At 35.7% G+C, this 12710-nt stretch overlaps 1 protein-coding gene across 1 annotated transcript; it reads right to left on the bottom strand.

Annotated features, from left to right (window-relative positions):
* Window positions 1-275: 275 nt before the first annotated feature.
* LOC101738232 (sodium-coupled monocarboxylate transporter 1) lies at window positions 276-11791 on the bottom strand. The gene is made up of 14 exons (XM_038011298.2): window positions 11303-11791; window positions 9882-10041; window positions 9258-9323; window positions 8885-8936; window positions 8742-8809; window positions 7739-7893; window positions 6555-6695; window positions 5734-5842; window positions 4852-4961; window positions 4360-4502; window positions 3605-3732; window positions 2655-2827; window positions 946-1171; window positions 276-440 (listed from the first exon to the last, which is right to left on the bottom strand). The coding sequence occupies exons 1-14, from the start codon at window positions 11512-11514 to the stop codon at window positions 372-374; spliced, it is 1812 nt and encodes a 603-aa protein (XP_037867226.1). The 5' UTR covers window positions 11515-11791; the 3' UTR covers window positions 276-371.
* Between the last annotated feature and the right edge of the window lie 919 nt (window positions 11792-12710).

Genomic DNA, 12710 nt, shown 5'->3' with positions numbered 1-12710 from the left:
ATGTATTTGATGCACACACGCATGCATAGGTACTATTTATTGTCAAACTTTTGTTCTTGACGTCTATTGTCAAATTGAGAATAGAATATGGTTTGCTTTGTTAATATTTTTTATAGTGTAGTTTTGGCGAAATTTGTGATTATAGAAGTATAAAATACAATCATAATACTGTACAAACTTACAATTCCAATTAATTATAGTCGAATTTCGACTACTGCGGGACCTCTAGTTTACATTATTTGTTTTTAAATTAAATTAAATAATTATCCGTTCGTACCGTCAAACACGAATTTATTACATAAGAAACAAAATAAACATATTTTATTTGTGAGAAAAAGCATAATTTAGTAATAAACATTAGAAAAAACATATCAACGGTTCTCTGCAGTTTCTTTGATAGCCTTCATGTTGATTGAGGTAGTGTTAATGAGACAGGTTTCCTGAAAATAGAATAGTGTAGTAGTAGTAATAAATTAGATATTCCAGATTTTACTGTTCAACTTATAAGACAGCAACCTATTAACTAAGCATTTCATTATACTTCAAAATCCTACATCTTGCGTTACATATCGTCTTTTCGCATTAAAAGTGTACAATTTCCAAAAATATTCGAAATTGAGTTAATATGGAATCATTTGATATCACCAGTATTTTTCTAATAAATACTGTCAAAAGAGCGTAATTTAGTTTTAGTTTTTTTTTTAGCTTACCTATGTTATTACTATTATTAACAAAATTAATACATAATTTTATCTTACTTTAAAAGACAGATAATGTAACTGGTAAAAAAAAAAAAAATAATGTTGCAAAGATGATTAATATTAAAAATATCACATGTTAAACCTTTAAAACACTTTCCTGTAAAATTAGTAACTTTTGAGATTATAAAGTTTTAACGCGACAAGACGATATATGATAGTTAAATTGTACGAGTACTTAATATACCTTGCTATTTCCATATGCTTGGATGAATGGATCTTCAGTAGGGTGCGGAGGCTCCTTATGAAGTCTTCTTATTTGTGGAGCGAGCAGGTTTGGAGCCGGTGGTAAATGAGGCTTCCCACGTGCTCTATTGACTCGGGACACAGCGGCTCCGACACACATCGTGACAACTGCCCCAGCTAGAGTATACCACATGTAGGAAACTCGAAGCACAGGATTTACTTGTTCGCTAAAATGTTTTGATAAAAAATCAACTACATCTCGGTCCGAGAACATTACGCTATGGATTTTCCTTAGCTTGCGTTAAAATATTAAAGAATCATCGTAGACCTTGCGATATTCCCTAACCATTATCTATCTATCAGCCCACAGATGACAATGACCGGCCAAAGGCCCAGTGGGAATCCTACCGCCACTCTCAGTTTTGCTTTCCTGAGCATGTCTTAGAGTTCTTAAAGGATTTTTTGCAGATTCTGAGGAATATGTATTGTATTGTATTATATTACGGGATTCTTCTATACCTTCACCGTGGAAGTCAATCGTGAACAATTTTTAAATACGTATTTCATTAGAAAAATTTGTACCCGCCTGCGAGATTCGAACACCGGTGCATTCTGTCGAGCGAGACGTCTTACCCTTTATAGTCTAGTCGAACAGTTGAAAATAGTACAAAATAGAGATACTGCTCTTAAAATTATGTGCGATAGCTCATTGCATCCGGAATGACGCCTAGAAAAAGATGCTAAAAGCGGGTATTAGCACATAAAAAATTGCAAAAGTTATAAACAATTAAAGATGAAAAAAAAAATAGCATTTCGTTTTTTGCCAAACATTCTTGAACTATTCATATTTAAGAAATTAAAAAAAAAAGGTTCTGAAAGAGGAGGAAATTTCCAATAAAAAATTCATAACTCTCGGAAATCTATCTCCATTATTTATAATTTTAATTTAACGCTGAAAATAGGTCCGCGCGCGACATTTTTAGGGTGCGCGCGTGGCGTCAAAAGCGAGTACGGTACCTTAATTAATTTATTTAAGGTATTGAATATATTTTTTTTTAATTTCAAAAAAATATGGTGTGTTCTGAACACTGTAAATAATTTATTCCAGTTGGAAATTTTACTTAAAGTTAATTTTTCAACAAGTTAAACAATTGTTAACTAACAAAATTTTGTCGAACTACCGTCTTAATTGTAAGTGATAAAAAATGTTTAAATAATGGTCGTAAAAAATTTTCGCTTCGTAGAGCCTTTCTTACATACGTACTTAACAAGATCGTGCCATAAAAGTTAAAAAAATATGTATACTTTGTTTATAACATTTTTTTTACTTTAATAACATTACTTGGATTTTTAAGTTTTTGTTCAAGTAATAATATTGGCAAAAAACGAAATGCTATTTTTTTTTCATCTTTAATTGTTTATAACTTTTGCGATTTTTTATGTGCTAATACACGCTTTTAGCACATTTTTCTATGCGTTATTCCGGATCCAATGAGCTATCGCACATAATTTTAAGAGCAGTATCTCTATTTTGTACCATTTTCAACTTGTCGACTAGACTATTAAGCCACGACGACTTTAAAACCTTGTGTTTTAGCCGCAGAGGATTTTACGGTAGGTAGTGTCTGCACTGTGCTTTTTGCTGTGCGGAAGCTCATTACAAGCTTCGACCCCTACTATTGCAATAAAAATTCAAGAATTCATATTTACCCCAAGCCAACATTTACAGCGACTGTTTCCAATACTGTGTAGTTATAATGACATCCGAGGGTAGTTAAAGGTTTATGAGCATGTGTTATTTCTCCACGAGCGATCGATAGCTGTGCTGTGAGACACCACCATGACATTATCATGAGTCCACTGACTCCACCTACCAGGGCCCCCTGTAATTTTAATTCACATGATTTCATCGGAACCGTCACCAAATCCTCCAATTTTACCAACAATTTGTCGACTGGAAATAGTATTGTGGAAATAGGCAGACTTTGTTCACCTCGTTGACTTAGTTATTATAATTGCTACTCAAATGGCATGACTCGGATTCGATGCTTTTGTATTTTTTGTTCCTATCTGTATTTTCATGTCTACCCACATGACAAATACCTATCAGTTCGCCTTTCCTTTGTTTCATTGAGACCGGTAATAGAATTAAAAGTAAAAGTAAAATAGAATTCAGTAGCCAATTAATAACAAACGGGTCGCCATCATCATCATCATCATCAGCCTGCGGCAGTCCACTGCTGGACATAGGCCTCCCCCAAATCTCGCCACTGAACCCGATCTTCGGTTCTACGCATCCAGTTACTGCCAGCTGCCTTGCACAGGTCGTCGCTCTATCTAGCAGGAGGGCGTCCTACACTACGTTTGCCGGTTCGCGGTCTCCACTCCAGAACACGTCTACCCCAACGGTTATCGGTTCTGCGACATATGACATAAGCGGGTCGTAACATCGTCTTAATAACTTTAAAGAGATTCATAATTTTTCATAAATAAACATTTTACATCTAATTATCATCATTAATTATCAAGAAAAATAGAAAATTTTCTAAATTAGCTTAATCTAATGTTGATCTATTTAAATCTTAAATAAGTACATTAGTCTAATAACTATTAACTAACAATAAAATTCGAACTTATATTTGCAACAAAAAACCCAATACCGTAGCATCGACCCATGGCATCAGTATTCCCATAGTAAAAACCCCAAGCTGTGGGCCCATTGTCATTGATTCTAGAGTCATTGTGAGCTGTAATATTGTCCCCATTTTTTCGACAATGAAAACTAGAGCTGTGAAGAAAAAAACGAAAACAAATTATATACATAGAACAAGGTGCATTAAAATATATAGATAATATCGGTGCTTCATTCACATAGTGAGGGGATCTGAACGAAATGAAGGGTATTTAAAATGGTCTGATGAACTATGAGGAGCTTAAATACAGAAGACCTTACTGACAGAAGATCTGACTTATGCACTACTTTCCAACCCTAACTGCTGGGCCGAAGGATGTGGACCAAATTCCGGCATCGATCAGACATTCGTGTGATAAATTTGTTTGCAAGAGTTTTAAACACTCATCAAAAATGTCTGGGTGCTTAATATCTATGTATATGCCTATATACAGATTTAAAAGAATAAGTGTCTATATCTATGACTCCCATAGTAAAGGGAATCTTAATTTAGCGCTATATGACCATGTGTGACTTTTCCCTGAATTTTTTTCATCTACATTGCACACATTATTGTTTAATGGGTGGACTACCCATGATCATGGCTCTTAAAACAGCACTGAAATATCGCAGAGCTCTTTAATGTGAAAATCGTGGTAAAAGCCCGTTAAATAGTAATGTGTTGAAAGTAAAATAATCTACTAGTGTAATACTATGATTTAAAGTAAATAGGACACTATTTACCTACACATAACGCGCCCAGAAGTATCACCACTCCTCTCATTAGCCAAGCTGTTTGTCTATCCGAAAGTTCCTTGCTATAAAAAGGCTTATAGAAGTCTTCCAATACCACAGCAGACATTGAATTCAGACTTGTCGACAAAGAACTAAAATATAACGAAATGAAAAATATAATATTTACTCCGAAATTATCAAGATTTTTTTTATCTGTGTAAGCAAGGTACGGTTTATACATGATTACATCCCATGTCGAATTTTAGGGTCGCAATAGAGGCCATAGAAATCACATTGTGTATACCACCACTCATCCTGAGTCTTGAGGCAAAACTCTAAATTGTATTGTATAAAATATGGAAACCCAACAAACAAACTGATGTGAAGGTTTATCTTAAAGCCCAAACTAAATAAATAAACATTATACTTTTTCTTAAATCGGCTACGAAAAACCGTGAATGTGAAGTTATTCTGAAATTTTTACAAGAATGGTAGATTTACCTCAATGCTGCACTGAATATGCCAGCAACAAACACTCCTGGTAAGCCAGGGATATCACCAAGAACGTCCATGACCAACAAAGGCAATAACTGATCCTTTGCCTTCGCCAACTAAAATTGCACAACAAGAAGAATTACTATTGGCGATAGGGCATTTCTTGAACCCGCACGGTACCATCAACTTGTCTATGCCTGCTTAAAGCAGTAATGCGCTTCGGTTTGAAGGGTGGAGTAGTCGGGAAACTATAAAGTTGAGACTTATAGTCGGGAAACTATAAAGTTGAGACTTAGAACTCTTTTCTTAAGGTGGTAAACGGCATTTACTTTGTTAATGTCTATTGGCTCCGGTAACCACCTAACCTTAAAAAGTTTCTAGATGAAGGACGTTGGACTGAACCGTTTATCTGAATTCGACATACAGGGTGTATAAAAAGATTAAATAAAAACACGAAAACCAATTTGCAATGGGATGATTCCGAACAAGACAATACTAAATCAATCAAGTTAAAAAAGTACTAATAAAATTTTATTAAATTTTTTTTATTTCATTTATTATACCAAGCAATGTACATATACAAATAGTTTCTATGTTCTCGAGAAAAAACAGAGAATATTCGCAAGGTGCTTTCGCATTACTAATAATTGTCAGAAAATTTGAATTGATTGGAATGTTAAAGCTAGTAAATTATCATTGTCTGTTCGCGCTAAAAAATTAATTTATTCACGTTTTAGCATTGTAAACGGTCTCTTTACGCCATTGATCACTCGAAAGCTTTTATTTATAATGAAAACTAACAAAAGCATTAAAATTAGAAGGAACCAAATCAATTGAATATCTTTATCTTTAAAGAATCTTAATAGGTTACAAATTTAAATGAATCACCTTAGTTTGAAGAGGATCACAATCGTGAAATCTTGCGTAGATTAACAAACCGCAGTAAAGACAGAAACAGTACAGTAGTGATATACCGATGCAAAACAAGAAGACTGCCCTGTAAGAAATTGAAAATCAGAGACTTATTAAACAGTGAAGTTAATTTTTTTACAGGTAACTATGTAACGTGAGGCAGACTTCAACCCATGTCTCGAATGGGTGACGTCATTCACATTATCTATACCTACTTACTACTGCTTAACGTACGGTGGGCCGTGCTAGACCATGCCGTAGCTAGACTACGAACCAAATGCAACAAAAAACAAAAACTTTTAATCCACTTTATTTTCTGTGCAATTACACAATTCGATATTGTTGATAATGGGATTGGAGATTTGGGTTAAAAAATTGTAATTCTAATAAACGGACGGTTTCCGAGTTATAATTAGATCGACCTATATCTTCCCGCAGGTCTCGTAAAAGGCGTTTAAGGAACTTTGTTGGACCGCCGATCCCATATATGGGTATTATACCACATAAGGTATACTACTACCTACCTACCTACTTTCGGTAGGCAGCAGCTTGGCTCTGCCCCTGGCATTGCTGAAGTCCATGGGCGACGGTAACCACTCACCATCAGGTGGGCCGTATGCTCGTCTGCCTACAACGGCAATAAAAAAAATAAAAAAAAAATTGGTATACTCGTAACAGCAAGAAGAATGTTTTTGAAATTAATTGCAAGCTGTTAAATTTCAAATTGAGATATTAGTGAATTTTTTTTTATTACTATTATTATTTTTTGTATAATTTGTAACCAAAATAAAACGTACCATTTAGCACCACGCAGTGTAGGCAGAGAGAGGTATCTTTGTACCATAGTCTGATTAACAGCATTTGCTTGGAGCCAATAAATGACCCCTCCCATGATTAAAGACCATATTGTATGTCGCGTTAGGGGATTGGGGTCCCAGCTGTTATGGAATACAACAACAAAATTTTAATTAAAAATCTGGTTAGTCAATATTTCATAGATTTACAACATAAAGCTTAAGAGAAAACATAAAGTATACAAAAGTAAGAACGGGCGTAAATAGAATACCGTACGATCTCAAACTAAGAAAGGACGTTTTCGCTGTGATGTTCATAGGCTTGGGTAAATAAACAAAAATTCGACTAAAAATTTAACAATTTAAGCCTTAATTGTTATTTCTTACGAACTAAAATTCCTTAACAATATACAAACGATTTGTATCAAACATTAGACCACAAGAAATAACTCGCATATCGGTGTAGTCAAAGTTAAGTCCTAGCTATTAATATGCACGTCCTTTGCTGGAAAATGCATGAAAAGTGTCTCAGTTTTCTTTATATGTATAGGTACATGCTAAACATCTCTAGTCCTAGTACGCGTTTTGGTAAGCTACCCACGATACCCTACAAATTACCCTTGTCTGATTGTAAAAGGGAGTATATAAAATAACGAAGGATAAACTTATATTGTAGAGTGCACAGAAATCAGTAGACATCGGCTTAGATTTGCATTGCGGATGTTAATAAGCATCGGTGAACATCCGGTGGGTCGTATGCGCGTATATCTATTATTTATAATAAAAAATAAAATTTCTTCCACGTTTTGAACATGACATTAATGTGATTATTACTGAAATTTTATTATGCCTAAGCGTTGTAGTGTTTTGTTGCATCGTAACTTTTGTTTTTTTTTTTCGCGTTTTTAAATATCAATCTTGTAACTCTTCTGCATAGTAATTAAAGTGCATTAGAGAAGATTTTACTCAACAAATATATTTCACTGATAGTAACAAAATAATTGTAAAGTTTGCATTATAAGTAATAAAATTGTTATGCAAAGTATATTTAATTTATTATTATTATTTTTTTTATATATTTTATTATTTAATAACTGTTTCAGGGTAAATAATCAGTAAGCGACACGGGAAATCTTAAACTATCTAAACATTACATAAATGTTACTTCTTAAATCCTATTGTCTTACTCGGGAGCTTCGATCCTTCCGCTGTCCATATTCCTTTGCCAAACAACGCCAATACCGCCAACATCCATAGTACCTTTTACAGCGACAATTGCCATTGCACCGAACATTGCCGTTATTTGAATAACGTCAGTCCAAACGACGGCTTGCAGACCTCCCTGTTTGAACAAATCAACTCAGTTTTGTTTTAATGCTTTGTGTGAAACGAACCGCCACCGGAGTAGAGTTCATCCATACTACCTGGAGCCACTGCCGTCATCCACAGTGCGTTTCCAGAGGTCTTTTTTGCCACGTACCATCCGGCTATGGAATGAGCTCCCCTCCACGGTGTTTCCCGAGCGCTATGACATGTCCTTCTTCAAACGAGGCTTGTGGAGAGTATTAAGCGGTAGGCAGCGGCTTGGCTCGGCCCCTGGCATTGCTGAAGTCCATGGGCGACGGTAACCACTCACCATCAGGTGGGCCGTATGCTCGTCTGCCTACAGAAGCAATAAAAAAAAAAAAAAAGAATATTGGAGAAACTCGATCAAGATTTTTTGTGTTGCCATTTAGATGAGTTTAATAAAAATAGCTATATATTTGAAAATATCTCATAGCACTTGATGAAAAACACCAATGTTATGAAAACGCTGTTTCATCTAATTTGTTGACTAACATTTATAATTAACAACTACGTATATAATAGTGTAATTCTTTATTGTACACACAGTTAATAAGTACTAACACACAGTTAACGGCCGTCTGGTGTAGTGGTAAGTGACATGGTCACTACACAAGGGGGTCGCGGGTTCGAATCCCGCCAAGGGAAGATATTTGTATGACAAATATAAATGTATTTTCCAGGGTTATGGATGTATATTAAATATATGTATGTGTATAATAAAAATCTTACATTTATTTCCGTTATCTGGTACCTGTAACACAAGTGCTTTACGAACTTAGCACGGGACCAGTTAACGTGGCGTGATTGTTAGTAAATATTTATTTATATTTAAAAGTCACTTACAGCACTCGTGTAAAATATGCAAACTAAGCACACTATCGGAGTTATAACATGTATGCCGATTCCAGTCACTGCAAAGACAATAAAATCCAAATTGAGACACTGTAAATACTGATCAAAGGGAATTAATTCGTTAAAATAATTACCTTGATTAAATGCTAATGCTGGCACGTAGATAACAATGGGCAACCATCCTATCTAAATCAAAATTGAGGTATCAACAAAAAAGTCATAAAAGGTAAAATATATATTATTATATATGCGTTTCCAGAGATCTTTTTTGCCACGTACCATCCGGCTTTGGAATAAGCTCCCCTTTACGGTGTTTCCCGAGCGTTATGACATGTCCTTCTTCAAACGAGGCTTGCGGAGAGTACGTCATTGCTGCCGTCCATGGGCGACGGTAACCACTCACCGTCAGGTGGGCCGTATGCTCGTCTGCCTAAAAGGCAATAAAAAAGAAATAATGATCGTTACGAAAATACTAAAATTTTGGATTATTAAAGGAAATGGACTTACCAATGTAAAAGCAAATAAGATCGATCCAAATAGTCGAACTCGGTTATCGAATCTTATTGAAAGATACTGAAAAATAAATTAATAGAAAGTTGGTATATTGTTTTACTACATGAAAAAATCTATAAGACTTTAAGCATTAGATTTACTTAGCGCCTGTTGTGCTCCTGCGCGATTGCGTACCATATACTTATGTAGTTATGTTGTCAAGCTTCCATGAGTTGCCGTCTAAAGGGTGGAATATGGAAGGGATTGGAAAGATTTAATGTCGTACAACACAATAAATGAGACTACAAGATCAATTCTCTTTTTCTTTTCCTACCTATGCTGATAGCCTTGAGAGGCTATATCAGCTTCTCCTTGACGTGTAGGTGAGCTCACGGGCCCTAGCAAGAGCAGTGCTTCGCAGAATCTACTGCCGGTTCGGAAACCTGACCCACTAAGAAGATATGGGTCAATTCACTCGTCGAGTGGTACCTAAAAGCACCCTTAATCATTCGGGAGGAAAATTTCTCTGAGACGGTAGCGGCATTCACGTTTATGATATTATTATGTCTTATAGCTATGCTCCTGACGATACGCAAATTGCTTAGAACAAAATTTATGACAATCATTATAAAAAGTTACCTCATAATTAGATGTGAGCTTGAGCTGATGAAAAACAGGTAGGTAAACTTGTGTCATTATCACGGACATAAGGAATATCGCACCGATGATATATGCGTACTGAGTTCCGTACATGTACACTTCCGTTGGGGACCCAAGCAAGGTTATGCCGGATACAAAACTGTGCAAAAAAAAGCATTACCTAATTTTATAATTTACAAATAAAATGTGTTCTTGACTGAGCTGACACAGCTCTACTAGTGTCATTTTTTAAACTTCTTGTGCTTCAATCTAGAACCCACTTTTTTTTATTGCTTAGATGGGTGGACGATCCCACAGCAGACCTGGTGTTAAGTGGTTACTGGAGCCCATAGAGATCTACAACGTAACTTGAGCTATAAGTTCTAAGGTCTCAGTATAGTTACAACGGCTGCCCCACCCTTCAAACCGAAACGCATTGCTGCCTCACGGCAGAAATAGGCAGGGCGGCGGTACCTACCCGTGCGGAATCACAAGAGGTCCTACCACCAGTAATTACGCAAATTATAATTTTGCGGGTTTGATTTTTATTACACGATGTTATTCCTTCACCGTGAAACTCAATCGAGAAAATTTTGTTAAGTACGCATTTCATTAGAAAAATTGGTACCCGCCTGCCGGATACGAACACCGTTGCATCGCTAGATACGAATGCACCGGACGTCTTATCCTTTAGGCCATGACGACTTCAAATTGTACTTGATTGTAACCGGTCACTATAATAATTATCTGACCTAATACAAACATGCATATGGAATTAAAACAATGCCCATATGAAACCTTACAGGCAGTATCATTAATACGACTTCTCCATTCACAAAATTTTTGGCCAGAGGATCCAACAATGATAGTAGGCTATCCGGGTATTGATGCAAGAATATGGGTACTGGACCTTCGCAACCACTAACTACCACTTCTACATTCCCTTTAGTTGTCCATCGTAACGACTGATCCTTTGTGCCTGACCCGTGTTCCTAAGTTCTCCTAAATTTTACTACTGATAGGGCGTGTAATCCCACCCAGATTAAACTCTTAATTTCTATTATTAACTTGTATTACTATTACGATGCTATTCAAACGTTATGTCTTAAGAGCGGCGGCGGCTTTCACATTTTTTATGATTTCCGGCTTCTGCAATCACTTAACAAGTTAAAGATAAAAGAGAATTAAAGTTAACACTAATATTTATGTCACATTACGTTTAAAAAGTTGTAGGCTTTGAATTTAATTCGATTTGACTCATTTTTATGAGACATGCATATAATATAAAATAAAAAATATATTTTATTTTTTATTTTATATGCATTATGATTTTATGAAGTCTAAATTTGTCACTTGAAAATTTTCGAAAGGTAAATTAGATGAACAAGTTGATAAGATAAGTTTTTAAATCAGAATCGAACCTTGCAACGAGCGACATGGAAACCGGTACTACTTTCATATTCCTCCCGCCCAGAAGATAATCAGTCTGCGTTGTTTGTTTCTTCATGAATCCCCAATATACTCCGACAACCGCACTTATGGCCAACATGAACACAAACACTACATAGTCCACCCATGTGAACCTTCGCATTTGAATTACAATATCCTCCACATTCCCATTGATTTCATTCATTTTGTCCAAATTACTTTTTACACTATCATATCCAAAGTCGGCGGTACTCGGTGAGCACCCAACGCGACAGTGCACGGTTAGAAATTGAATCGGCTTCAATGAAACAATTAGGATAAATCGCAATTTTAAAGAGGATGTTGCGAGATCCCCCTCGAGCAGCTAGAAGTGAATCGGGATCTGAATAAACAACAACCTGTTAGAAGGTCAATTTAAAAATAAATTCAGTTGAAAATTGTTTTCACACTAAATGCGACTACCGCCTCAGGATCTACTCGACCTACTGTCCTTTATAGCTTTAGAATTAAGGATGTATTTTCTTGACCTGATCTTCTACATTTCTAAGTCATTCTTCAGTAGATACTACTACTACTAGTAGACGTGAAAATTAAGATTCCCTGACTGGACCGGAAATGACGCTTCTCTTTATTGTAACTTTAAATAATGAATCTGTAGAGTGCCGAACAAGATTCAAGATTTTGTCAATTTAAAAATAAATTCAGTTGAAAATTGTTTTCACACTAATATGCGACTGCCGCCTCAGGATCTACTCGACCTACTGTCCCTTATAACTTTAGAATTAAGGATGTATATTTCTTGACCTGATCTTCTACATTTCTAATTCATATCTTCAGTAGATACTACTACCACTAGTAGACGTGAGAATTAAGATTCCCTGACTGGATCTACTCCTAGAAAATGACGCTTCTCTATAATGTAACATTAAATAATGAACATGTAGAGTATCGAAAAAGATTCAAGTTACAACTTCAAGATAGAATGTTGATAAAAATATTTAAAAACAACTGCATCGCTACTTAAGCTTATCAAAGTATCATAATAATATGTCGAAAGGTTTTCATAATATTTTGGTTGTAGGTTTGATAGAAACTCACTAGATTATCTATTGGTTAAGTTGCACGTCGAACTCTTCGTTACCTTCGACGAGTTTGACGCTACTGGTGCCTGGAATTCCTAAAACAGTACAACAGCTCAGCAGTCCATGAAGGCCAGTATTCAGTCAACGTGATAAAGATGGTCCGAGGATATTGCAAAATTATTTTCGATGCTGCGTGCTTTTTCTTATTGCTTAATGGGTGGACGAGCTCATAGCCCACCTGGTGGTAAGCGTTACTGGGGCCCATAGACATCTACGACGTAAATGCGCCACCCACCTTAAGATATCAGTTATAAGGTCT

The sequence above is a fragment of the Bombyx mori genome, chromosome 5, assembly GCF_030269925.1.
Source record: "Bombyx mori chromosome 5, ASM3026992v2".
In the NCBI taxonomy this organism is placed as follows: Eukaryota; Metazoa; Arthropoda; class Insecta; order Lepidoptera; family Bombycidae; genus Bombyx; species Bombyx mori.
The sequence above is the reverse complement of the archived record's forward strand: the minus strand, read 5'-3'. Positions and strand labels throughout refer to the sequence as shown.

Coding starts and splice junctions, on each gene's coding strand:
- LOC101738232 (XM_038011298.2), bottom strand. CDS start 11,514: ATGAATGAAATCAATGGGAATGTGGAGGATATTGTAATTCAAATGCGA. Junction 6,696..7,738: donor GGAAGGATCGAAGCTCCCGA/GTAAGACAATAG, acceptor ATTCCATAACAG/CTGGGACCCCAATCCCCTAA. Junction 3,733..4,359: donor TCTGGGCGCGTTATGTGTAG/GTAAATAGTGTC, acceptor TTTTCTTCACAG/CTCTAGTTTTCATTGTCGAA.